Below are 25,123 nucleotides of genomic sequence, written 5' to 3'. Positions count from 1 at the left end.
TGTCATCTTTGGCTTTTTCCCCCAGGATTGCACTGAAATTTTCAAAGGGTCACCATAACATTATTAAAAGTAATGTCCTGTTACCAATCTTCATCTCTATCACTATACAGCAGTCAACATAAACTGAAATCTAATTGTCTACCATGTGCTTTCAAATAACTCACATATACTATTTTACATATAGCTCATATGATCTCATAAAAACCCCTTGAAACAGGTGGTATTAATCTTATCTTACAGATGAGGAAATAAACTCCGAGTGTCTTGCCAACAGTAGTTCAGGAAACCGAACCCAGAGTACCTCAGTGCCAGTTCAGTGCTTGTTCTACTAATATTAGGGTGGTCCCAGAACTCTCATCTACTGGTTCCTTTATAATTCTTTTTCTATTATTTACCAAAACCAAAGATCAAGATTAATTACGCCCAGCATACTCAAAGACCAAGTGTTCATATTATTGACTTTCTAAGAAGCATATAAAAATAGGCAATTGAAGGATTCAAAATTATATGCGTTCAATTAAATTCCCATGTCTATGGTTATCAATAATTTAGACGGAAACAACCAAGCAAATATTGTTTCATAGCAATTGGCAGACTTTAATATTCATGAAAAATTAAGTCCATCATACACCTTAAAAATATAGGAAATTTCATGCAGACATGAAGCTTCCAATTCAGCCTTTGTGGCAACTTTTAGAATTACATATAAATACATTTTACAGTTCCCAAATGTCATAATTTCATATTGTGGCTTATACAGCTTCTCTTTATATTTTACACATCTCACCTTGCTCACTTGATTAACATACCTTAGACTGCACCACTTCGGATTATGGAAATTAAAAAAAAAAGCAAGCACAATGACCTGTCTCCTCCCACTTTATGGAAATGAATGAAAACATTTGTGTATAGAGCTAATTAAAGAAAAATATAAAAAACTTTAAGGCTTACACACTTTAGTAGCTAGGACTACACCTTAAGAAATACAAAATTAAATCCTCCAGTGACACTTCTATTATTAATGGATGCAATTTTCAAATTTAGAATAAACTACAAAAGCTATGAGAGAAAAAAAGTGATGCAAATTTGTGTAGCACATTTAAAAAATAGTATTCATGATATGAGGGAGAAATTAAAAATAAACGAAATAACTGATTTCAGAATTAACTGAAATGTAAGCTGTAATTTAGAAATTAAGTAACATTATTACAGAATAAAACCTGATGGCAAAAATTTTAAGTAATAATGCCAACCCATGGGTATTAACCTGTTGTTGCTTCCATGATCAAAACAAGATCATTTGTTTTGAGACAAGTTGTAAAAGAATGAAAACTAGTCAGTGAATTCAAAGCCTTTCTAAATTATGCATAAACAGCATGCCTTCCTTTCCTTTCAATGGATTTTTAAAATATTTAGGCTCCTTTTAAGTTTCTTTTCTTTCTAAGAAAAATAATAATAATCAAAATAATTTTGGGGGTTTTTTCCCCCTTGCAATTAACTTCAAGATCATTCATATGGTAGGTAATAAGAATTCTCATTATATAAACATCTGCCAAGTACTGAAGGACATAAAAAAGAGAAGTAGTTTTAAAAAAAACTCAACAGGTTACAGGCTTCCATAATTTGACAAGTCAAATTTACTTCATGGAATCCTTTACTGCACAATGGCGTAAAGGCCACAAGACCTCCTGTGGTGTATGCAGAAAAAGTCCTACTAGTAAGATGCCAAATCACATAATGACTCCCTCAACCTGACAATAAAGGTCTGAAGATTTACAAGTAAGTCTTCCTATTAAAACATGACATTTATGCTACCAGCACATTATTGAGATTAAGTCTATCTAATCCAAATTGCCACAGAGGTCATTTCATCACAATCATCTGTGAAAATATTCAAGAGTACTTCCTTTTCTCCAAGAAAAGGTTAAAACATTAAACTAATCATCTCTTCTTTCCAAGGTACTGGAAATAGAATAATAAACATAAAAAAATACAAAGGAAAATTCCCTCCAATAAAGATCTCCTAGAGGTAGAAATTTAAAGCAGCAAATACTGTTTTAGCTCCAGCTATCAGGAAACAAAATTGGTATTAATCTGAAATTATATAAATGGCTGCTGCTTACGATACTGAAGACACAGACCACGGGCAGTAATTTATCCCTGAATTTCATACTCAAAATTCCCCCACATTAATACCATCATGACAGTTTTTACTAGTATATAATCGTTTTAATGAAAAAAAGTGCTTGCTTTTGTAATCCAGGTCATCTAAAGAAAAGACATTATTGTAAACATCTCACTGACAAATTGTGTATTCATTTATAGTTTGACATCATACATTTCAAATATGCAGATTTTATTCTTATTTCCCCAGATTCCTACTAGTGCCTTTAATAAAGGTTTTTGTCCCTCTCAGATGCTGAGATCTCATACATTTCAGAGTGGTCCATGAGGAGTATGCTTTTAAAAAATGTTCAGTTTAGTGTGGCCAAAAGACTTACTAATTTCTCAGTTACTTGAATGTGTTTTACAGCCTCATGATCCTATTGAATTTAGCATTTCATAAAAATGAAACGTCTGATGCTTCTCTAAGTTCAGCTGAGCTAGAAAAAAATAAAATCATATAATTTGAATCGTAAGAGAACAGACACACATTTCATGTACAGATTGCTTGGGTTCAAAATGAACAAAAGTCCCAATTCCAGATGTTGAATGTGACCGAGGACCCTTAGACTCTTCTAAAAATAACATGTGCAATGCATACAAAACAACACAAAAGGAGATTATTGTGGACTTCAATACTATTAGTCATTAGCATGGCAGACTTGCAACGGACAGCTTCATGAAGACACTGGAGATAAAGTTTTTTCTACTGAAAGACAATTCTGGGTTTCAAGAAAAAAGTATACTTGAAGACCTTTTCTCCATTTTTACTTGTGTAGTACAAATATGCATGGCATAGTATATTTCTGAAAAAGCAATAGACAGATTAAGAAAATAGACGCTATTTCTAAATTTTGTTAGGAATAAGAAGGCACCACTGATTTGAGGTTGTGTCCTGTCAATGTGATAATTGATTTTGAGTTGTTTATTTCAGCAATTGCTCTTATTAAACTTTTTTCCTGGTGATATCACTTGAGACTATTGTTGTGGTTTACGGACCACAAACAAGACACATTCATAGTAGTACTTCATCATAGAGAGATCATTCACAGTATATGTTGACAAGACAGATTCTTTTTCCACCTGTAATGCAAACAATAATCATAATGACGATGATGATGATGACCATGATGATAACACTAACAGATACTGAGCACTTTGAGGAGGAGGCGCTATTTTAAACATGTCATATATTAATTCATTTATTACATACAAGAACTCCCATAAAATTGGCACTATTAGCCGTCGACTTTACAAAGAACAGGCAGCTCAAGGTCACACCACTAATAAGTGGTGGAACTGGGATTCACATTCAGTGTCCAACACCAGAACTTGAACTCTAAACTACCGTAATATATTGCTTTTCCTTAAGAACAAATCTGTTGTTTATTTTTATAATCAATGCAATGCTTCTAAATAAACATACAACTAAAACACAAAGTATCATAAAACCTCATAATGCACACGATAAAAAAAGATTCAACAGTACAAAAGTACATATAATGAACAACATCCCTCTTACACCTGCCCTCCCACCCCATGTCTGCTTCTCCAGAGCCTACTAGATATCTAGATACTAGGTATCTATCAGTCTACAAAGGCCAATATTACGATAATGGTCAGCTACCATTTACTGAAAGGTGATTACACCGGGGATTATACTTTTCCATTTATGTACACATTATCCCAAACCCTTATAATTCTAAAAGCTAAGTATGATTATTTTTACTTTATGGATGAGAAAATAGAGAGGTCAAGCGGTAAATCCAGTAACTGCCATAATACTGCCACTCCTATTTAAGTGTTTTGGAAGTTAAACTTTGGGAATACTTATTTCATCCTTACCTCTACCTGGAATCCATACTGCAGAACGACATTTTTTATATCTTCATAGCTCAATTCTATGGAAAGTTCATTTGCCAGATTTTCAAAGTGGTATAGCAGAGGACCTATGGTTTAAAGATACCATGAATGAATTAACTTGAATATAGACATGCACTAGTAGCTGTGTTAGACTGAACTCCAAGTTAAATAATAAGCTGGGTAGTGGATAAAACAGATATAAAGAGAAGTAAGGAACCTTTACATTTGCTAAGGACATGTATCCAGACCCCTGAAACTCTGGCCCAGTAATTAACATTCGAGTGCTGGGCCTACATTCATGGGGAGTGAGTCCCTCAGGTATACCAGCCTTGCATTGTGATTCTCCATGTCATGGGCCTGACATCTGTAACTCTTAAGTCCCTGAAGGAGTAGCTGAATCAGAGAATGCTAAGTCTCCCAATTCCAGAGGTATACTGTAATTATAATTCCATAAGTAAATACAAAACAGCAGCTACAAACTGGATATCATGTGAAAACAGAGAAGGGTCCTCAAGCTAGCCTGGGTAGGAAAGAGTGTCGGCGTGAAGGGAAGTCATAGGCAAAGCTCTCCGGAAGGAAGACGTGACTCAGAGCTGGCTTTTTAAGTGCACAGTTCATATCCCAACCCTAACATCTACTGTGTGCCTATGGACAAGTCACTACCTCTGCCCCATCTGTAACGTGACTTTAATGTGATGATACACATGGAAGGTACTAAGTAAATGATACCTATTACAACTTTTTTTTATGACAGTCCTCTTTTACTATTTTCTCATTCCATATATTCAAACACCTATCATCTGACTCAAATCAGATTTTCCAATTGTTTAATCTCTCACATTTTGCCCAATCCATCAGCCTCATCCAGACAACATTATCATTCCACAGTTTTATTAATCCTGTCATTGGGTTAATTATAAATCCTGGGACCAACTCACCACTCCCACCCCATCCCCACTCCTCATACAAAGTGCTAATCATAGGAGATAAAAGTAATAACCAGGACCAAGTTTCTGCTCCCAAAGGCTCACCACTCTGGAACATACTTAGAGTTCAGAAGTTCTTCTTCTTCTCCCCTCTTTTTTTACCCTACGTAAACCAATAGAAAAAATGACTACAAATATAATTTATATATTAGTGTTCTTTTCAAAAGATAACAATGGTTCCCTACCAAACTACTCTATCAAGCTTAGATTCTTGTTAGTTTTATTAGTACTAGTAAAAATGACAGTAGCTACCATTTACTGAGCACCTGCTGTGTCCTAGACCAACCCGAAGCTTTTTTAATAAGAATGCAGAACCTCACAGCAAAGTCTTTACAGCTCTAATGAGTATGCTATTCCTGCTCAATTATTTTAAGAGCTTCCCACAATACTGTTTTACTACATCTACATAAACACACTCCAATGATTCTTACATACTCAGACCATATTTTACCTCTACTCATGTTGTGTTCCACCCAGAAAGCTGCAACTCTCAACTCGAGCTTTAGCCATGCTCCAAAACCTTGCTGAAATCATTTTAATATAATCCATCCGAGTTTCCAAATCTACTGCTCATCCCCTTAATATAGTGCACTTGAAATTCATTTAATGCAATGGGGCACTGACTGCTCAGTCATTATTTTTCATGTAATTAGTACTGTTTTTTAACTAGATTACAAGCTACACAAGTGTCTTATGTTTCTTTTGAATCCATCATAATTTCCAGCATAGCACTGCATGTCCAGTTAAGCACCTGTAATTTTACCACCCAAAGACAACTAGTACAGTTGTGCTGCAATTTTTTACAGTCTCCTATTACAAATGGTACTTTAATACCTCTGTGCATATTTCAGATTTTCCTTTACAAAGACATTCCTCGAACTGGAATTTCCAGGTCACAGAGAATCAACATTTTTACTGACTTTATTCAAACTGCCAAAATGCTTTCCAAAAGAGACAGAACAGTTTTCACTCACAGTCGCAATGATGAGTACTTGTTTCAACACCTTAGCAAGTAGTGGGACTGCAATGGTGCAGTTCCTTTGGAAAACAGGTTGGTAGCTTCTCATAAAGTTATACAAACACACACCATATACGACCCAGCAATTCCACCACTAGGTAAGTACACAAGAGAAATGAAAACTTGTGGCCACATAAGGATTTGTACTCAAGTGTTTACAGCAACTTTATTTATAATCATAAGAATTTGGGAACAACCCAAATGTTCATCAACCATGAGTGAATAAACAAAATACAGTGTGTTCATACAACGACTACTCAGCAATAAAAAGAAACAAGCCACTGGTACATGCAACAACATGGATGAATTTCAAAACCATTATGCAAAATAAAGGAATCCAAATACAAAAAGTAACTTACTGTATGATTCTATTTATATAATATTCTGGAAAAGGGAAAACTGTAGTGATAGAAAACAGAATAGTGACATCAGGTATTGGGGGTAAGAGGAGAGCACTGACTACAAAGGTGCACAAGGGAACTTTTTGGGATGATAGAAATATTCCCTATCTTGATAGAGGTATTTGTTACATGATTATCCAGCTTTCAAAATTCATCAAACTATCCACTTCAAAAAAGGGGGAATTTTATTATATGTCAATTATACCTCCAAAAAAAATCTGACTTAAGAAAAAACACAGTAAGCATTTTCATTAAACAAAATATTTGCTAATTTGGAAAAGGGAAAATGATAGGCTGTATACAGTTTCATCTGCATTTCCTTGAGGCTGAGCAGTTTTCCATATTCATTACCTAATCGCTCATTCTTTAAATGAAAGTTCACCAAGCACCTAGCAAATGCCTGGCACTGGAGATATAAAGATGAATAAACATGGACACACTCCTTAAAAAGTTCTTTATTTTCTCAACTCTCATGTCTCTATATGTTCTTTTTTTTTTTTGTGAGATCATCTGACAATCCTCCTCCTTTTTTTTTTTTTTTTTTTTTGCTGAGGAAGACTGGCCCTGGGCTAACATCCGTGCCCAACTTCCTCCACTTTATATGGGACGCCGCCACAGCATAGTTTGCCAAGCAGTGCATCGGTGTGTGCCCGGGATCTGAACCAGCGAACCCCGGGCTGCCGCAGCAGAGCGTGCACACTTAACCGCTTGCGCCACCCGGCCAGCCCCTCTATATGTTCTTTTAGTGGACCTAACAGAAGGAGCAAAGAAATATCTTTTCCTGGACCATAAATATAATGTAAGCTCAGAACCCAAAGCTGAGATAACATGAAAAAGCACAAAAATAAAGTCAAACCCATCTCTAATCCTACACTCACAGATAACCACTTGAAAACTTAATGTATCTTCCTGCAGTCTTTCCTTGGCGCATTAGTATGAGATATTACATACCTAATTTTGCATCTTACACTTCATTAGGAACATTTTCTTATTTCAGTAATTATTTCTGGAGAATGGTTTTCCTGTATGGCTATCCCATGACTACTTATGCATTCCATTACTATTAGAAATCTAGGTTCAATCTAAGTTTTTGCTGAGTATGTTTGTCCATTACTCAGTCTTTAGTCTTTGCCCATATCTAATTACTTCCCTCTGACAGACTTCTACAAGTATAATTAATCTAACAAATGTATGTAATAGTGAATGTAATTATGTAATAGGCTGGATGGCAAATATTTTAGGCTTCGAAGGCTACATAGTCTCAATCACATATAGTCATGTGCCGCCTAATAGTGTTTTGGTCAATGATGGACTGCACATATGACAGTGATCCCATAAGATTAGTACCACATAGACTAAGGCGTGTAGTAAGCTATACCATATAGGTTTGTCTAAGTACACTCTGTGATGTTCAAACAACGATGAAATAGTCTAACAACGCATTTCTCATAACACATCCTTATTGTCAAGCAACGCATGCCTGTATTCTTATTTGTGTCTGCCTCCCTTAACCCTTTAAGAATGTAAAAAATGGGCTGGCTCCATGGTCTAGTGGTTAAGTTTGGCATACTCCACTTCAGTGACCCAAGTTCGGTTCCCGGGTGCGGACCTATACCACTCGTCAGTGACCATGCTGTGGTAGAGACCCACGTACAAAATAGAGGAAGACTGGCACAGTTGCTAGCTCAGGGCAAACCCTCCTCAAGCAAAAAGAGGAAGATTGGCAACAGATGTTAGCTCAGGGCGAATCTTCCTCAGCAAAAAAAAAAAAAGTGTAGAAAATATTCTTAGCTGGTGCTGGTGGGCCATATGAAAATAGGTTGCAGGCCAGATTTGGCCTGTGGGCTGTAGTTTACCAAACCCTGACCAAATGTACGAATTGTTAAGATTTTTCCATATATATCAAATTGTTTTTCCTGAAGAAAGCTTTACGACTATACTCCCACTAGCCGTATATAAGTAAGCATGGCCTACCTCACTGTACCTTATCTAAACTTTGCAAAACTTACCCACCTACCCCATCTTAACTGTTACATTCTTTTGTCCTCTGATGACATCCCTGCCATTCTTTGCCCATGTGTTTTATACCTTCTTATATTTTTACTACCACTGTAACAAGATCTCAATGAGGAGATAATATATGTGTTCAATCATGCACCTTTTATAGGAAATCTCTCATGTTTTTAAAAATTCTGTAGCTTTTTAATGCTTTAAAATCTGTGAAGACTTGTCTCTCCTTACACTTTACTAAGATCTCCTTTGGTACTTTAACCTGTTTATTTTTCCAGATGAAGTTCGATTCACTTTGCTAACTGCCTGCTCTCCATTACCCAACTATAAATCTATCAGTGCACGTACACACAACCCCCCCACATCCCCGCTTTTTAAAATAAGTTACACATAAATGCACTTAAGGGGTAATGGTCATTATGAAAAACTGAAAAACAGGAGGCACAGCCACTCTTCTGCATTTTGCCAAATCATAGCCTTTCCCAAAGGACATATACATAATAGCTCCTCACTAATTTCCCCTAACCTGGGGAAGATTAAAGAGTACCTCAAACCCCCTTAGAGCATTTTATAAGTTAATAATATTCCCAACTCTGATTTTATACAATGTGGGTAATATTTTCAGTATAATTTAACTTCCAATGTAAACTTTTTAGTATTCAGAATGCCTTGCAGTTATATCTCTCATTATAAATAAATATATTGACATTCTGGTCTATGTAAGCATGGTTAGGGTGAAATCATCCCCAGGCGGCTGATGCTCTCTCAGTTTACAGATAAAATTAATTTTCCAGGTCCACATGACTGAAGCCAAAACCATGGGAATGTTATGAATTTATGAATATAAACACCACTTTATCATGTCTCTTTTGGCAATTTCTGCGGCATTTTAACATTACTTTGTTCTCTCAAATTTCGAAACTATGTATTCACTCATGCACATAACAGTCACCAAATACCCACTAGCTGTCAAGCTCTGTACCAGGTGAGAAGGAAGCATTAGATTTTTGCCCTCATCGAGCTCAGAGGTTAGGAGGGGAAACAAAAATATATGGGCGACAACACCATGGGCGACACCATAATGTGTTAAATGCTATTGACAGATTCTGTGAGAACCTAAAAGAGAAATGCAGAATACTTAACCTAACCTGAAAGGATCACCTGAGCTGAGTGTTAAAGAGTACACAAGAAAGAGCCAGATGAAAATAGAGGGGAAGGAGAGAGGGCTTTCTAGGTCAGAGGACTGACACTTGAAGTCAGGGCAGGGGTGGTAAAAAAAAAAAAAAAAAAAAAAATGAAGCTGATAAATGAACAGCTGCTCACCATCACTAACCATCAGGGAAATGCAAATCCAAACCACACAGAGGTATCACCTCACACCTGATAGAAAGGCTATTACCCAAAGGACAAGAAAGAACAAGTCTTGGCAAGGATGTGGAGAAAAGGGAGCCCTTCTGCACTGGTGGTGGGAATGTAAATTGGTGCAACCACTAAGGAAAACAGTATGGAGATTCCTCAAAAAATTAAAAATACAACTATCATATGATCCAGCAATTCTATTTCTGGATATTTATCCAAAGAAAATGAAAACATTAACTCAAAGAGATATCTGCACCCCCATGTTCACTGCAACGTTATTTACAATCACCAAGATATGAAAACAACCTAAATGTCCATCAATGAATGAATAGATAAAGAAGTTGCAGGACATATATACAATGGGATATTATTCAGCCATAAAAAAGAATGAAATCTTGCCACTTGCAATAATATGGATGGACTTTGTGGGCATTATGATAAGTGAAATAAGCCAGAGAGAGAAAAACAAATACCATATGATTTCGCTTATATATAGAAATCTAAAAAAAAAAACCCTCCAAGCTCATGGATACTTTATAACTTCCAGTTATAAAACACATAAGTCACGGGGATGTTATGTACAGCATGGTGACTACAGTTAATAATACTGTATTGTATATTTTAAAGTTGCTAAAAAAGTAAATCTTAAAAGTTCTCATCACAAGAAAAAAAAACTTTTAACTATGTATGGCGATGAGTGTTAACTAGAATTACTGCAGTGATCATTTCAAAATATAGACAAACACTGAACCAGCATGTTGTACATCTGAAACCAATATAATGCTGTATTTCAATTATACAGACCTCAATTTAAAAAAATGAAGCTGAGACATAAGACAGAAGAAAGATCACAAAGGGCACTGTATATATCCTGAAGAGTTTAGGTTACCAAGAAAGCTAGTCTTGCTTGCATGCAGGGAGTCTGACAGGAATAGATTTGCATGTGGGAAGATCACTCTAATGGTAATATGGAGAACTGAAAGGGGATGGAGGGTTGGAGACAACCTGAAGGCAGAGACAGCCTTAAGGAAACGACTGCAGTAATCTAGGCAAGCAACGATGAGGGCCTGGACTAAGGTACCAGCATGAGGTTAGAGCAATGGTTCTCACTTGGAGGTGATTTTGCATTTTTGGCTGTCACAAGTGGGGAAGTACTACTAGAATCTAGTAGGTAGAGGCAAAGATGCTGCTGCTAACCATCCTACAGTGTACAAAACAACCCTCCCCACCCCCAAATGAAGAATGATCCAGCCCCAAATGTTAACAGTGCCACAGCTGAGAAAATCTGGGAAAGAGATTCAAGAGCTATTAAGGAGCTTTAGGAGATACAACTTGTAGACTGATTGGGTGCAGATGGTGAGTAAGAAGAAGGCTAAAGGAGGACTCCCAGTTTTCTGGTTGGGGGAATCTGAGTAGCTGATGGAACAGAAAAGGCATGAAGGAAGCATCATTTTTTTGAGACACGCAGATATGGAAGTATCTGTGGTGCATCCAAGTTGGAAACAGTGGCTTGGAGCATAAGAGAGATATTTGGACCAGAGCTACACACTGGGAATTGAAAGAGTAGGACAAGCCATGAGATTGGGTAGGAGTGACATGGAGTAAAGGATGAGCACATGGCATAAAAAGTGAAAAACACTGAATAGATACCTGGAGCACACCAATATTTAAGGGAAAATTGACTCTGAGATTATTATTTTTTAAATTCTTTAACTTATACATGCAAAGGATTTTATTTGGAAAGTACTAACATTCCAAATAACTATTTTTAAGGACTCTGTTTCTCCATTATTCCAGTGCTCAAAATCATTTTGAAACTGTGACCTAAGAGTAGACGCTCTCCTAATTGACCATTAACCACCATGCCCCATTACCTCTGATGATGACAACATACCACAGGCCACGCCCCAGCATGTCTACTCTTATCAAACAGTATGCTTATCAAGGGCCAATTTCATTTGGTCCAGGCAGTTATAATTATTGTTATTACATAATTTAATAAAATATCAATAAACCAATAAAATAAATGTTCAAAAAGAAAAGTTGTTTCTATGAAAGTGAAGTCAAACACTCTGGAAATACACAAAACCTTACCATAACACAGTAACTGAGGTCAAAAATTTTAATCACATAAATACACGGTCAGATTAATGCTAAACTATAAAGTGACCCAGTGTGAGCCTGCAGAGCTGGCTGGTTAGGCATTCAAGAGGTTGGATTTGGGCTCTAACCTGTCGCTGCCATATAGAAGCTCCAGGACGTTTCTGCTAGTTACTTAACCCAAGACTCAGTTTCTTCAACTATAAAATAGCAATAATGTCATTTCAATATAGGGTTGTTTTGAGATTAAATGTAGGGTTGTTTGAGATTAAATGAGGTATTATAGGTGCCTAACACAATCCCTAACCCACAGTGAGCAAATACCCAGTAGGTAATGTTATCTTTCAATCATTCCTTGGGAAAAGGAATACTTTTCTTTTAAAGAAGACCCAAGGTTTGAGATATTTATTTCGTATTATGGTTAGATTTTATAGCTGCTCTCATCTTTCCTGCAGAATTCTAAAGAGAAGTTTGGCAAAGACCTACTACTATCTCTAGGCTTAGTCCTACTGGTAGAATCTCTGATAATGTCAAATCATTAAGAAGAGAGCAGGTGACAGAACCCATCACCAAAACTAGACCGATCCTGAATGCCAAAGACTCAAACAATGTATATCTGACTTTTATGTAGTATAATAACCATCATGTTTTTCTTAACATGGATTATATACCTCACTAAAATAAGACAAGTATATTTACCTTGATTATTATCATTCTTCTCTTTTTATTTTAAAGAAAGAAGATAAAACTAGCAATTTCCCTTAGATTCTGCATGGGAGGGACCAAGTCATACTCAGCGTTTGATTTCTAGCACCTAGCAGTAGGAGGCAGTAAAGTCTTTGCATAAATGGAATTGTATTTCTGTTCTTTCTTAAACTTAAGGTAGTCACAAAAGTCATCATACCTACTCTTTTCCCAGTATGTACATGTACTGGGGAGGTCTCCATGGGAGAGGTAAGTGCTTTCCCTCAAATGTTTGATTATAGGAAAAAAAAGAACACTCTCTTCTTAACAGAACAGACTGCTGTCTCCACGGAGCGGGGGGTGGGGAAAGTGAGGGGATGATTATCATCAGATTAATAATAGTACTCTTTGAAATTACGACTGCTGTGAGACTGGAATAGTACGAATAAACAAGTTTCGGGGCTTCCACTACTTTTGGAGGAACTAGCTAGGACTGGAGGAACTGCACCACTAACTAGGATGCAGTCTGGAGGAAACGGAAGAAGTTTTAAAACATGTACAACACAACTATAATTTTCATGAACATTTGGTTCTGTGAAGTTACCAAATGTAGAATAGCTATAAGTAGTCAGATTAATATGTAAAATTCTAATAAACACTGAGGAACTTACCTAGATTTATCCAAATTCCACCTGGCTTGAGTATTTTCCATATTGTGTCAATATAATCAATTACATTGTGAGCTGTGTCTATGAAGAAACAGGTTGCAATACAGTCCCAGGTATCTATTCAAGGAAAATCAAATTACTACATTTGTTATTTTGCCTTTCAATTAATTCTATAAATGTACCAGTTACTTCTTACAGAATATGAATATTTAACTACAGGGATATAGAAGCTAAACTCCTCCACTCAACTATTATAATCAGGGTAACCAAATAATCATTTATGAGACACTTCGCAACTCATAAAAGTTTTTATTAATAATTTGATAATCAATTTGCAAATCATTTTTTATCACCTATATCACTACATAGCTTTACCAAATGATATTTATAGGAGTTTTGTTTATAATCTATTCAAATTCTAGCCTTCATTAACATCAGTTAAGATGAAATAATAGTCATTTGAATTTTAAATTATGATTTAAACCAGTATTAACTACCAATTCTAGAAGGTTTCAGAAAGACTGCATGCACTTGTGGCCAACTGAGAAATGAAGGGCATCAAAATACTTAAACATCCACCAGTACTTCGGAGAATCTCCTTCGAAAAGGGAGGATGGGGCAGTCAGAAGCAGTGGGTGGGCACCCAGCAGACAGTGCTGTTTGCCTCTTGGAGGCTGCAGCCTGGCACAGGGATAGAGACGGGACTGAAGTGTACACATGCTGGGGCTATAAAGGCACATGACCCAAGCGCAGATTACTTCCTTTATCTCCTCTCTCAAACCCTGCTCCAGGAGAAAGTCACTTTCACTTGTTGAAGTGATGTTTTCCATTACTTCACTCTTATTTTGAGACCTTGCTCCCTAACTTATCCCCAAAACCTAACATCTTCCATCTCTCTCTTTCTACCTTCAGAGTACAGGTTTTCCCAATGTCAGAGTTCAGGGAAAAATTAATAAAAACTTGACTATCTTGCTACTCTTCTACTTGAATCCCTCCAATGGTATCCCATCTCTCTCAGAGTACAATTCGAAGTCCTTGCTATGGCCTGCAAGTCTGCCTCAGCAAACCCTCTCCAATCTCATCTCCCACCACTGTGCCCACCACTCACTACATCCCAGCCAAAATGACCTTCTTGCTCTTCCTGGAGCAGAACAAGTGCCCTCCCCACCCTCTAGTCCTCCTTCCCTCTCCATTCCCTCTATCTGCAACATTCTCCCCCACATATCGGAATGGCTTGCTTCTTCACTTTTTTGAGGTTCTCTACTCAACATTTTTTTTTCAGGTTCTGCTCTTACAAAGGCCTTCCTCCTTAACTCTACATAAAACAGCAGCCCCTCCCCAGTCACTCATTATCCCCTCTCCTCTGCCTTATTTTCCCTCCTCACAATATTAACTTGTTATTGCCTTTCTCTCCCTACCAGAACATAAGCTCCCTGTGTGCAGGGGCTTTGTTTTGCTCATGGCTCTCTTTCCAATGCCTAGCACACACCGGCTACTTAGCAGGTGCTGAACAAATATTTGTTGAATGAATGATCTTGGTGACCCCTCAGCATTCTATTTCTCTTCTTCCTTTTACTGCCAATCACCCTCTCCTCTTTCCCCATTACCATCTCCCTTTCTCTAATGTCTAGCTCAAATTTCTTCAAGAGTTTGCCAGTCTAAACTTCATAGCCTGATTATAAAGGTCCTCCACAATCTGGAACCAATCTACTTTTCTGGCCATTATGTCCCATTAAACCCTCAAAGAAACTTCCCTTTCTCTTCCAGTCAAGTAGTTCTCATCCCCAATTACCTATTCATTCACATCTCGGTACCTCTGCCTACCTAGAGTGCCTCCTCCCTATCCTTCAAGTCACAGCCTCTCCACAAAGAACTTCCTTCTCATACTACCCTACTTTCATCTTTATTGCATCACTCATTTGAACTTTGTTTATATGGTGTCATATTAATAGACCCAACAGATTCTAAATTTCTTAACTGTGAGATCTTATACTTCTTTATATTTCCTATCATTGCCTTACACGTGACCTTGAAAATATTCTAAATTGTCACTTAAGTATACCTGATATTCCACCATCAAAATGATTGACTAAAACTTTGACTTAGTATAAAATTAGCTCATTAAATTTAGAATAGAGGACAAGACATTTAAAATGCTTGCTTTGGACTTACTGCATTCTGAGTATATTTCTTGAAAATCTCCAGCTGTCATTGAAAAGTTAGAACCAGGAGGAAGACTGTGGGGGTCAACATCAGGGAAAAAGATGGGTCGAATCTGATCAGCTGACCTCCGGTTATTGCTAAACTGATGGATCCAGGGATAAAGCTTATATTTATTAATTTCAGAACATCTGCAAAATATGAGCATAAAATTCAGTGTTAACTAAACATTTTACCAAGAAAATCTACTTTAAACACTAAAACATAATCTCTTTGATTGAAAGTTTATTTATATAATTCATTAACACAAAGTGTAACCACTACACTCCATCCAATTATCTGAAAATGCACATATACATGCAGATGAGTAATTAATCATGGATTAAAAAACAGAAAAAAAATTTAAGTAAATTCAGAGATATAAATGTATTGTTCTTTCAAATTTTTAAAAACATATTTCCAAACTTCAAACTCAAGTAGAAAACAGTCCAACTATTTTTTCAAAAACTGGTATTGGTTTTGCTTGTTATCTATTTTAATTATTTTGTACCACCCTGTCCTTTTTACCTTCTCACCATCCCCTAACTCATACTGCCACCAAGACAACATATTATTTAAACAAGGCAGCTATTTATTTTTTCCCTAACACATCTCTTCTGGCTTCAAAAATAACTCTTTTCCACTGCCTTCTAAAAGAGGCCACAGAAGTTCTACGAGATCTTTCCAACTCAGTCATGTGAGCATAATTGGCCATTTTCTAGGAATTTGATAAAAAGAGTAATGATTGCTACACTGAGCTCTTACTCCACTGAAGAAACAAGTGGGTGAAGAAGTTTAAGGAACAATGAGAAAATACTCCTTCCTGGATCATACTTAGCCCTGAAATTCTGGACAGAAATCATTTCATTTTCACAGAATGCCCAATTACTGTCTAAGAAGTAACTTACCCATTCTGTTTCAACATTCTGTTAACTAGGCAACTGATTAAAACGGTAATTTGTATAAGCAATTTGACTTAAGAAACATGATATATATGATAATTAAACACTATGTATTTATCTTCGAATTCAGAATTGTTCAAAAATAGGTAAGTCAATCTGATTCTGAGAAATTACTATTTCCAGCAAAAAGTAAATTAAATACCTGTTGAGTACAAAGTTGGAAGAAAAGAGCATAAAAAAACTCCATTCATTTCCTTGACAAGCATAACCTAGCATAGCTATTTCCCAGGCCAGTCTTCCTAGTCCAGCACCAGGTACCAGAATATTTACTTTAGAAGGATCCCTGAAATGAAATAAGGCAATTATGTCCAACCCCTCAAAGAAAAAGAAAAAAAAAAAAATACAAAATCCACATTAACAACTAAAATCTTAGATATTCAGTAAGAATAAGCTCACTCAAGACTCTGACTTCTTAAAATTGAGAAATACTTCTAACTACCAACAAAAAATAAAAATATAAGGAATTATCATATGTTCAGATATCAGACAAAAGTTTTTCCCCCAAAATATTATTTTTCAGAAAAAAGGGAGTTGCCTTATATCTGAAGACTTATGAAGACACTCATATTCCTAGTAGCTGTCACCTGAACAACTGTCCTGGGAAGACAAATTATCCCAAAGGGATCCCAATACATACAAAAAGATTGAACAAAATCATTTTATCATATGAAACAGTAAAACAAATTTATTTCTAAATTCTATATCTAACACAATGGTTTATATAACTAAATAGATGAAATATATGTAGGTTTCAACGTGTCACGTATATCTTTAAATCTTATATATTTCAGTTGGCAAAAGAATTCGGAGGGGGCATATTCTCCTGGGGAAATGGGGAATTGCCTTCTAATTGAGCATACACAATGGCAAATATATCACACAAAACCAGAGATTCATAACCAAACTGTTCTCTAGTTATTAGCATCACACTGCCATCACAAATTTCCTTTGCTGTAAGACCCATGGCCATTCCACTTTCAAACTGCTAAAAAGCCTCAGCAAGGCGAGGACCTTTCTAAGGAATTCTGGCAAATCAATATAACCCTAAGGAAACTAAAATGGTATTCTTACAGGAAACCAAGAAAATGTGTATAATCAGCTGGTATCATATCAATTAAAAAGGAATTTCACTATTATCTGTATTCCCCAAATTTAGTTCATAAATCAAATCCCACATACAATTCTTTTTTATGTTCAAACTGCCTGGTCTTTAAGTTTGGTGGGCTCCAAACAGTAAGAGGGCATTTTATTAGTGGCTCATATTATAGCCTCTGCATTTCCCACTTAGAAAGGAAAAAGAAACAGAACTATGGGGCTTTTGAAAATTTAGTCTACAAATATAGTAACATGGGAATCTGCCCAGGGTCATTCAGGCTTAAAAATCTATAAATGGAACATGTATTTGTATAAAAACATTAACAAAGTCTATTTAGTTTGCTTCACTATTGAATTTTATATATACAGTAAGGTATAAACCAAATTTGTTACAAATAATTTCTGACAAATAGATATTAAGATTAGTAAGACATTCTTTCTTTAACACTTGATAAGGGCAAACTGATGCCAAGCTGCCATATAATAAAATAAAATAGAATGCTTTCTTCTCATTCCAGATTACATACAATGTTTGTGTGTGTAAATAGTTAAATTTTTAACAAACAGAATGGGTACATCCTCCTGTTTTGTTCAGGCCTATCTGTATCAGTTACGTAACAAGAATATACATGTTCTTAATATTAGAATTTGAAAATTCTAGGACTCTTTGCCACCCCTTGTGTAAAGGACAACAGTACAGCACCCCACCCAGGCCTCTGTCTTTTTCCACTACCTACCAGACCCACCAAAACCCTTCCTTTCCCAAATTACCTCTTTTCTTTTCTCAGTTCCCATTTGCCCAGTTAAAACATGCCTTTTCCCAAGTGGTTGTTCTCAGTTTAGATTAAAAAATCAAAGTAATACAACAGAAAGCAAAATGATTTGGAAGTAAATTCACAGTAATTTGGAATGATGTGGAAGTAATTCACACAAAAATTATCACGCAGAAATTAGAAATCATGCTAATCTCAAGGGAAAGTTGTGTTAATAATGGTACCTTTTGGTAACATATGGAAAGTTAACTTTATGACTGTTACTATCAAACTCTCCCTAACTAATCAGACCCATGAACTTTCTATCTCCAACTTGTGGCAGAAAGTTTCTGAATAAAACTACTATTAAAAGGCTGCCGTCAAGCCATGGAATGCAGAATATATCAAAGCCCCATTTTAAGAGTTAGTAGAGATTACTATAGATCTACAAATTATTTGTATGACAAAAAGGGGCATTTCAGTGGGCATATAAAAGGAGACATTAAAACAAACTCTCTAGAACTATAAAAATGATCAAGAATCAAGCAATGAATGGGTGATACGGAGAGGATTTTCCCCTAAATCTTCGTTCTTAGCTAGATTTTTTTTCATTGGGTCTTTATATAAGGGATATTATCAACAAAATGTAAAGTCTTTCTAATTATAATGGTATGAAACTAAGGCACTCCAAAAGGCACTTTCTGCTATGAATCCATATAAAGTCTAGGGCATTTCTATGAAGGTATTTCTGTGGAGAATAAGAGAAATATAAATCTAAGTATAACCCTTTATGGTGAGTTGGCTAAACCTTAGAAAATCAGGAATAGAGGCATATAATATGTGGCTCAGTAATCAAATTGCCTGCTTGAGATTCTTAACAAAACAATAAGCAAGCAAACAAGTTTACCTAAGTGATTAAGGTCCAACAATGGAGAAGCAGTATATTTACTACAAATGTGACACTATCTGATAACAGCAGGAAAAATTTCAAATGTTTATTCAAGACAAGTAAGAATGGAGAAGGAAGAGTACATCTCTAAGGACAGAAGAGAGAGTGTCCGTGCGTCTGAAGAGGCTGTGGGTCACATTTGCACCACCCTTTGTGCTCCAATTATTCTACAAGCAGTAAATGCTGTTCCTGAGAAACGTTTCCTTTACCGTACACAGAACGATCTTTGCATTGCAGGTGCACATTAGCAAACTCCAACAAAAAACTTTCTCTTGTTGTGTCAACATGATGACATTTAGCTGATCCCTGGTGGTAGCAGGATGCACAACTTTCAAGCACCAAAAGTGTTTGGTTCTGTTTGAATCACAGCAATTCACTGTCCAAAATAGTAAAAGCCACTAACAACTTGTGGCTACTGAACACTTAAAATGTGGGTAGTCCTAATTGAGATGTGTTGTCAGTGTAAAATAAACGCCAGACTTTGAGACTTAGAATAAAAAAGGAATGTAAAATATTTCATTAATACTCTCATATACTGATTATATGTTGAAATAATATTTTAGACATACTAGGTCATTAAGGTATATTATTAATTTGACTTGTTTCTATTTACCTTTTTATGTGGCTACTAGAAAATTTAAAATAATATATGTGGCTTGTATTATATTTCTATTGAATAGTGCTGGTTCATACAGAGAAATCGTAAAAACACTATTTTTGGCAAAAAACAATTGTGAAAGGACACCACAAACCAATATATGAATTTTTAAAACATACAGAACACAATGTATTGTTTAGGGGTATATAAACATGTAGTTAATGTAGAAAGATAAGACTAGAATAACAAACAAATTCATGTTAGTTGCTATCTCTGGAAAGAGAGAGAGTAGAATGTGCTCTGTGTGGTTTGCAGGGCAGATTCAACTGCATCTGTAATGTTTCTTCTAAAACAAATACAAAAAAAATCTGAAGTAAATATGACAAAATGTCAAGATTTAATAGAGCTAGGTGTTGAAATAATTATCAAAGTAGAAAATTGGTTAAAAATCAGATTAGTGTCTAGCTCCTTGGTCCCAACTTACCTCATCATCCACTCCCAACAAAGAACTGCACACATCATCAGCCAGACAACTTCTCACCAACTCCAGAAAACATTTTCTCACCTTAATCTTTAGAGCTCCTACACACCCACAGAAATTCAGTTTAAATTATCACCTTATCTATGAAGTCTTTCCCAACTATCCCAGGCAAGGCTTGAACTCACTTCTCGAAGCTTTTAGTACTTCATTCATACCTCTGCTACAGTTTATGTACCAAGTTCTTTACTTTGCTCCTTTCATCTAATACAGGAGTCAGCAACCACGATTCACAGGCCAGTCATCTGTTTTTACAAAAAAGGTTTTACTGGAACACAGCCGTGCCCATTCATTTATGTATTGACTATGGCTGCATTCCCATGACAACAGAGCTGAGCAGTCCCCAGAGACCACACTGCCTGCAAAGCCTAAAATATTTACCAGCTGGCCCTTTAAGAAAAACCTTGCCAACCCCTGATCTGAGTATCTTGAACCTCCTTCCCTATCAGCCACAGAGCGTCCTTAACCTCTTTTATGACTGAATAAATATTCCACTGCACGACTGTATGATAATGTATCAAAATGCTCTAATGAAGGACATTTAGATTGTTTCCAGTCTTTTGTTATTATAATGTTAAAACTAATATCCTTAGAATAAATAATTTTCCACACGCAGGAGTATATCTGTAGAAAGCTTCCTGAAAATTGAATTGCAAGTCAAAAGATATGCATTTAAATTTTGTTAAATATTACGAAGTCACCCTCCATAAGATTTTACTAATTTATTCTTTCTTCAGCAACATATACAAATTTCCTCACACCTTCAGTAATAGTTATATAACTTTTAAATCTTTGCAAAGTAATAGGTGAAAAATGGCATCTCAGTGTGGTTTTCACATTTACATTTTCTCATGAGATTGAGCATCTTTTCTACTAGGTTATTAGTCTTGAATTGTTTTTCCACTGAGTTATTACTCAAGATTTGTATGCACTTGCAATCTGAAATTATAGGAGCCTGAGATCTTGATTTGAAAGAAATCTGAAATATATATCTTTGGTCTAAGAGGGCTTTCAAGACGAGGGAGAAATCTATTTTCAGTCTCTAAACTACTCTTGCATTATTTGGCAGTCTACATTTCCTCCATTTTCTCTTTTAAAACGGTTTCTTTTAAAAGCTAAAAGAATCCTTTCATAAATTATAATTTATATTCTTTATTTTAATCTAAATGGAAAAATATTTCTTTAAAACCCAGCATATTTTTTCCTAATGCCCAACTATAGAAAAGAAAAAATACATTCAATTAGTCAATAGTCTACCAGTATCTTCTCAGAGTGTTAGACATATACTGAAATGCCAAGACATGATGGATTTTTACCCCATAAACAAAATATCACTTCAAATTCTTCTAAAACAGAATAGTTAATAAAATTAAGATCTAAAAAAAATACGTCCAGCAGTTTTCAGGATTCATAAGAGAATATGATTCTACATGGTTGTGATTTCTCATTTCAGATAGGACTCAAATGTAAGACTCTCTTTCCTTAGCAACTATAAACTTGATTGCACTAAATTCTTAAATTTAAGTGATTAGACAGTCACTTGAAAAATTAAAACTCTCAGGCTGGCCCAGTGGTTTAGCGGTTAAGTGCGCGCTCCACTACTGGCGGCCTAGGTTCGGATACCGGGCACGCACCGATGCACCGCTTCTCCGGCCATCCTGAGGCCACGTCCCACATACAGCAACTAGAAGGATGTGCAACTATGACATACAACTATCTACTGGGGCTTTGGGGAAAAAAAAGGAGGACGATTGGCAATAGATGTTAGCTCAGAGCCGGTCTTCCTCAGCAAAAAGAGGAGGATTTACATGGATGTTAGCACAGGGCTGATCTTCCTCACAAAAAAAAAAAAAAAAAAATTTAAACTCTCAATACAATACTATTCAGACCATCAACTGAAGTTATTGTACTTATGTTCATATTTGAGAAAAAGGTTTAAATCCTGAGCTCACACTTAAAATTAAGAAAAATTATATTGCTAATGGCAATGAGCAACTGCTTACTAGAGCAAAGTCCAAATCTATTTAAAACCCAAACCAGAGGCTAATAACTACTGAAGAGTTTGGCATTCAGCACAATTGAAACAGCATTTCCTTAATTAACAAATAGACCCCAATGCAGACGTCAATCTGTGGCTTCAAAGCTGCTTGTGCTCAGAAACTCCAGCATTTAAAAAATCCTGAACAGGGACAAACTGGATAAATTGATAAGACAAATGTACTTTCACAGTATAGTTAATTCTATACATATTTAAGTATATTCTCTTTTATAGACAGCTCAGTTAGCAAAAAGAGCTTTATTAAAATTTCAAAAAGAAAAGAACACAATCAAAAGGCTAGCCGACATAAATTTGAGTCAAATCCAGTCTGAGTATAAAGACATCAAATTCCCATGTGCTTGCTGTGCACAAACAAAGGATCCTGGAAATTTATCTGAGACCCAAACTTGACCAGTATTTATCTAGAATCAACTTGGATTTTGAAGGGCTATAATTAATGTCCCTTTTCCAGGACTTGGGTCTTACTTTTTATGGCAAAGGTATGACTTTAATATGGATACGGATTTTATTGTGTTTGATTAGCTTTAAAGGTTTTTTGATAGCTTATCTTATTTACTATAAGGAAACTAATCTAAATTAAACAAGCACAACAAATGACATAGGAAGAAATAAGTAATTTTCCCATTGAGTCCAAGAACGGCAAAAAAGAGTCTGATAGATATTTTGGCATGCTTCATTTAAAGTTTATATATCCTGTCCACTTTTATAATATTGATTACTTTAAGGGAAGGGAAATGGGTGGCTGGGCAACAGTTATGGGAAGGAGACTTTATATCCTTTGAAAACTTTTAAATTTTGAACCCCGTGAAATGTTTTACCTATTTAAAAAAAATTTTTTAATTATTCTTTAAAAAAAAAATAAGCTATTAAAACCATTGAGAATTAATTCATCCTTTTCTCACCAGTCCACAGTCTGTCAACAGTAAAAATAACAGCAGATAAATAACAGAAAACTAATACTCTGTGCTAGCTCACTAAGTACCTTTAACAATGACATGCACACCCTTCCAGTATGGCTGACGTTGTTATGCTGACTGGATACCATGGTAATATATGAGTATGAATAAAATCACGTTTAAAGTGCTAGAAATGATACTGACGTAAGTGTCTGACATTCAGTCTTTCAAATATACCCAAACTTGGGTACATTCCAACTGTAAAGAGTCTTACCTCACAACTTACTTGTCAGAAACAAAGACATTTTGAATTTTGAGAAATACCTGGGCTTAATGTTTATAGAAGCAACTAAACTATTATCTATTATTTTATAGAGCAGAACACTAAATATACACACTGAGAGAGAGTACCAACTAGAAACTTTAAGAATATCCCTTTTGAAGCAACAATGTTTATAAAAGTTCATAAAAGTTAAACCGGTTATTTGTAAAAACTATAAATAATCAGAAAATGTAAGAGATTAGATCGTAATTTTAATAGTTGTAGAATATTTAATGTAGGACCATTGATAAAAATTAACAAACTGCAGCATTTATTGAAGTAAACAAAGGTAGCCTTTAAGAACTATGTAATTTTTAGTTATTTATTCCAACTCAAGCCACAAGTCTTCAAAACAAGTCTTATTGAGGAAGACTTCATATCTTATAAAGAAAAATTAAAAGCATATCTCAAGGTTGCCACCTCAATATTCCATGAGCAAAGAGGCAAAGATCCCTCCCAACAAAGAAAAGTCCTGCATCAGATGATTTCACAAGTGAATTCTACTAAATATTTAATGAAGAATGAACACCAATTCTTCTCACTCTTCCAAAAAATTGAAGAGGGAATACTTCTTACCTCATTCTAGGAGCCCAGCAAAGTCAGATAAAGACACCACAAGAAAAGAAATTCACAAGAATTTTCACAAAAGAAAAAGAAATCAGTATCCCTTATAAATATAGATGTAAAAATCCTCAACAAAATAGTAACAAATTGAACCCAACAGCATATTAAAAGGATTATTCACCATGATCAAGTGGGATTTATGTCAGGAATGCAAGGGTGGTTCAACATAAAAAAAAATCAATCAACATATATCACATTAATAGAACAAAGGAAAAAAACCACGATCATCTCATTTGACACAGAAAAAGCATTTGACAAAATGCAACACACTTTTATGATAAAAACCCTCAGGACACTAGGAAAAGAAAGAAAATTGTCAACGTGACAAAGGATATTTATGAAAACCCCCCAGCTAACATCGTACTCAATGGTGAAAGACTGAAAGCTTTCACTCTAAGACCGGGAACATGATAAGGATGTCCCCTTCACCACTGCTATTCAATATCGTACTAGAAGTTCTAGCCAGAGCTATTCAAATGGGAAAGGAAGAGGTAAAAACTATCTCTATTTGCAAATGACATGATTCTATACGTAGAAATTCCCAAAGAAACCACAAGACATCTACTAGAGCCAATAAACAAATTAAGCAAAGATGCAGGGGACAAGATCAACACAGAAAAATCTATACATCAGCAACGAACAATCCAAGAAGGAAATTAAGAGAAGAGAAGCTATTGCATTTAAAAATACCATCTAAAATAATTAAATATTTAGGAATAACTCTAACCAAGGCAGTAAAAGATATGTACACTGAAAACTACAAAAGACTGATGAAAGAAATTAAAGAAGATCTAAATAAATGGAAGGCCATCTTGTGTTCATGGATAGGGAGATTTAACATTGTTAAGATGTCAATATCATCCAAACCAATCTACAT

The 25,123-nt window shown here is 35.5% G+C and overlaps 1 protein-coding gene across 2 annotated transcripts in view; it reads right to left on the bottom strand.

Annotated features, from left to right (window-relative positions):
* Positions 1-25,123, bottom strand: part of CARNMT1 (carnosine N-methyltransferase 1) — a 46,581-nt gene that overhangs the window by 5,755 nt on the left and 15,703 nt on the right. The window contains exons 4-8 of one of the 2 annotated variants that reach the window (XM_058565636.1): positions 16,556-16,696; positions 15,425-15,603; positions 13,256-13,369; positions 4,009-4,112; positions 572-3,246 (exon numbers count right to left, since the gene is read on the bottom strand). In XM_058565636.1, the coding sequence (XP_058421619.1) occupies positions 3,142-3,246; positions 4,009-4,112; positions 13,256-13,369; positions 15,425-15,603; positions 16,556-16,696 (643 nt within the window). In that variant the 3' untranslated portion in view covers positions 572-3,141. Of the gene's footprint in view, positions 1-571; positions 3,247-4,008; positions 4,113-13,255; positions 13,370-15,424; positions 15,604-16,555; positions 16,697-25,123 lie in introns of those variants that run through there. The other variant, XM_058565637.1, reaches the window with a different exon arrangement.

This window comes from Diceros bicornis, chromosome 22 (genome assembly GCF_020826845.1).
Source record: "Diceros bicornis minor isolate mBicDic1 chromosome 22, mDicBic1.mat.cur, whole genome shotgun sequence".
NCBI lineage: Eukaryota > Metazoa > Chordata > Mammalia > Perissodactyla > Rhinocerotidae > Diceros > Diceros bicornis.
This window is presented reverse-complemented; position numbering and strand designations above follow the sequence as displayed.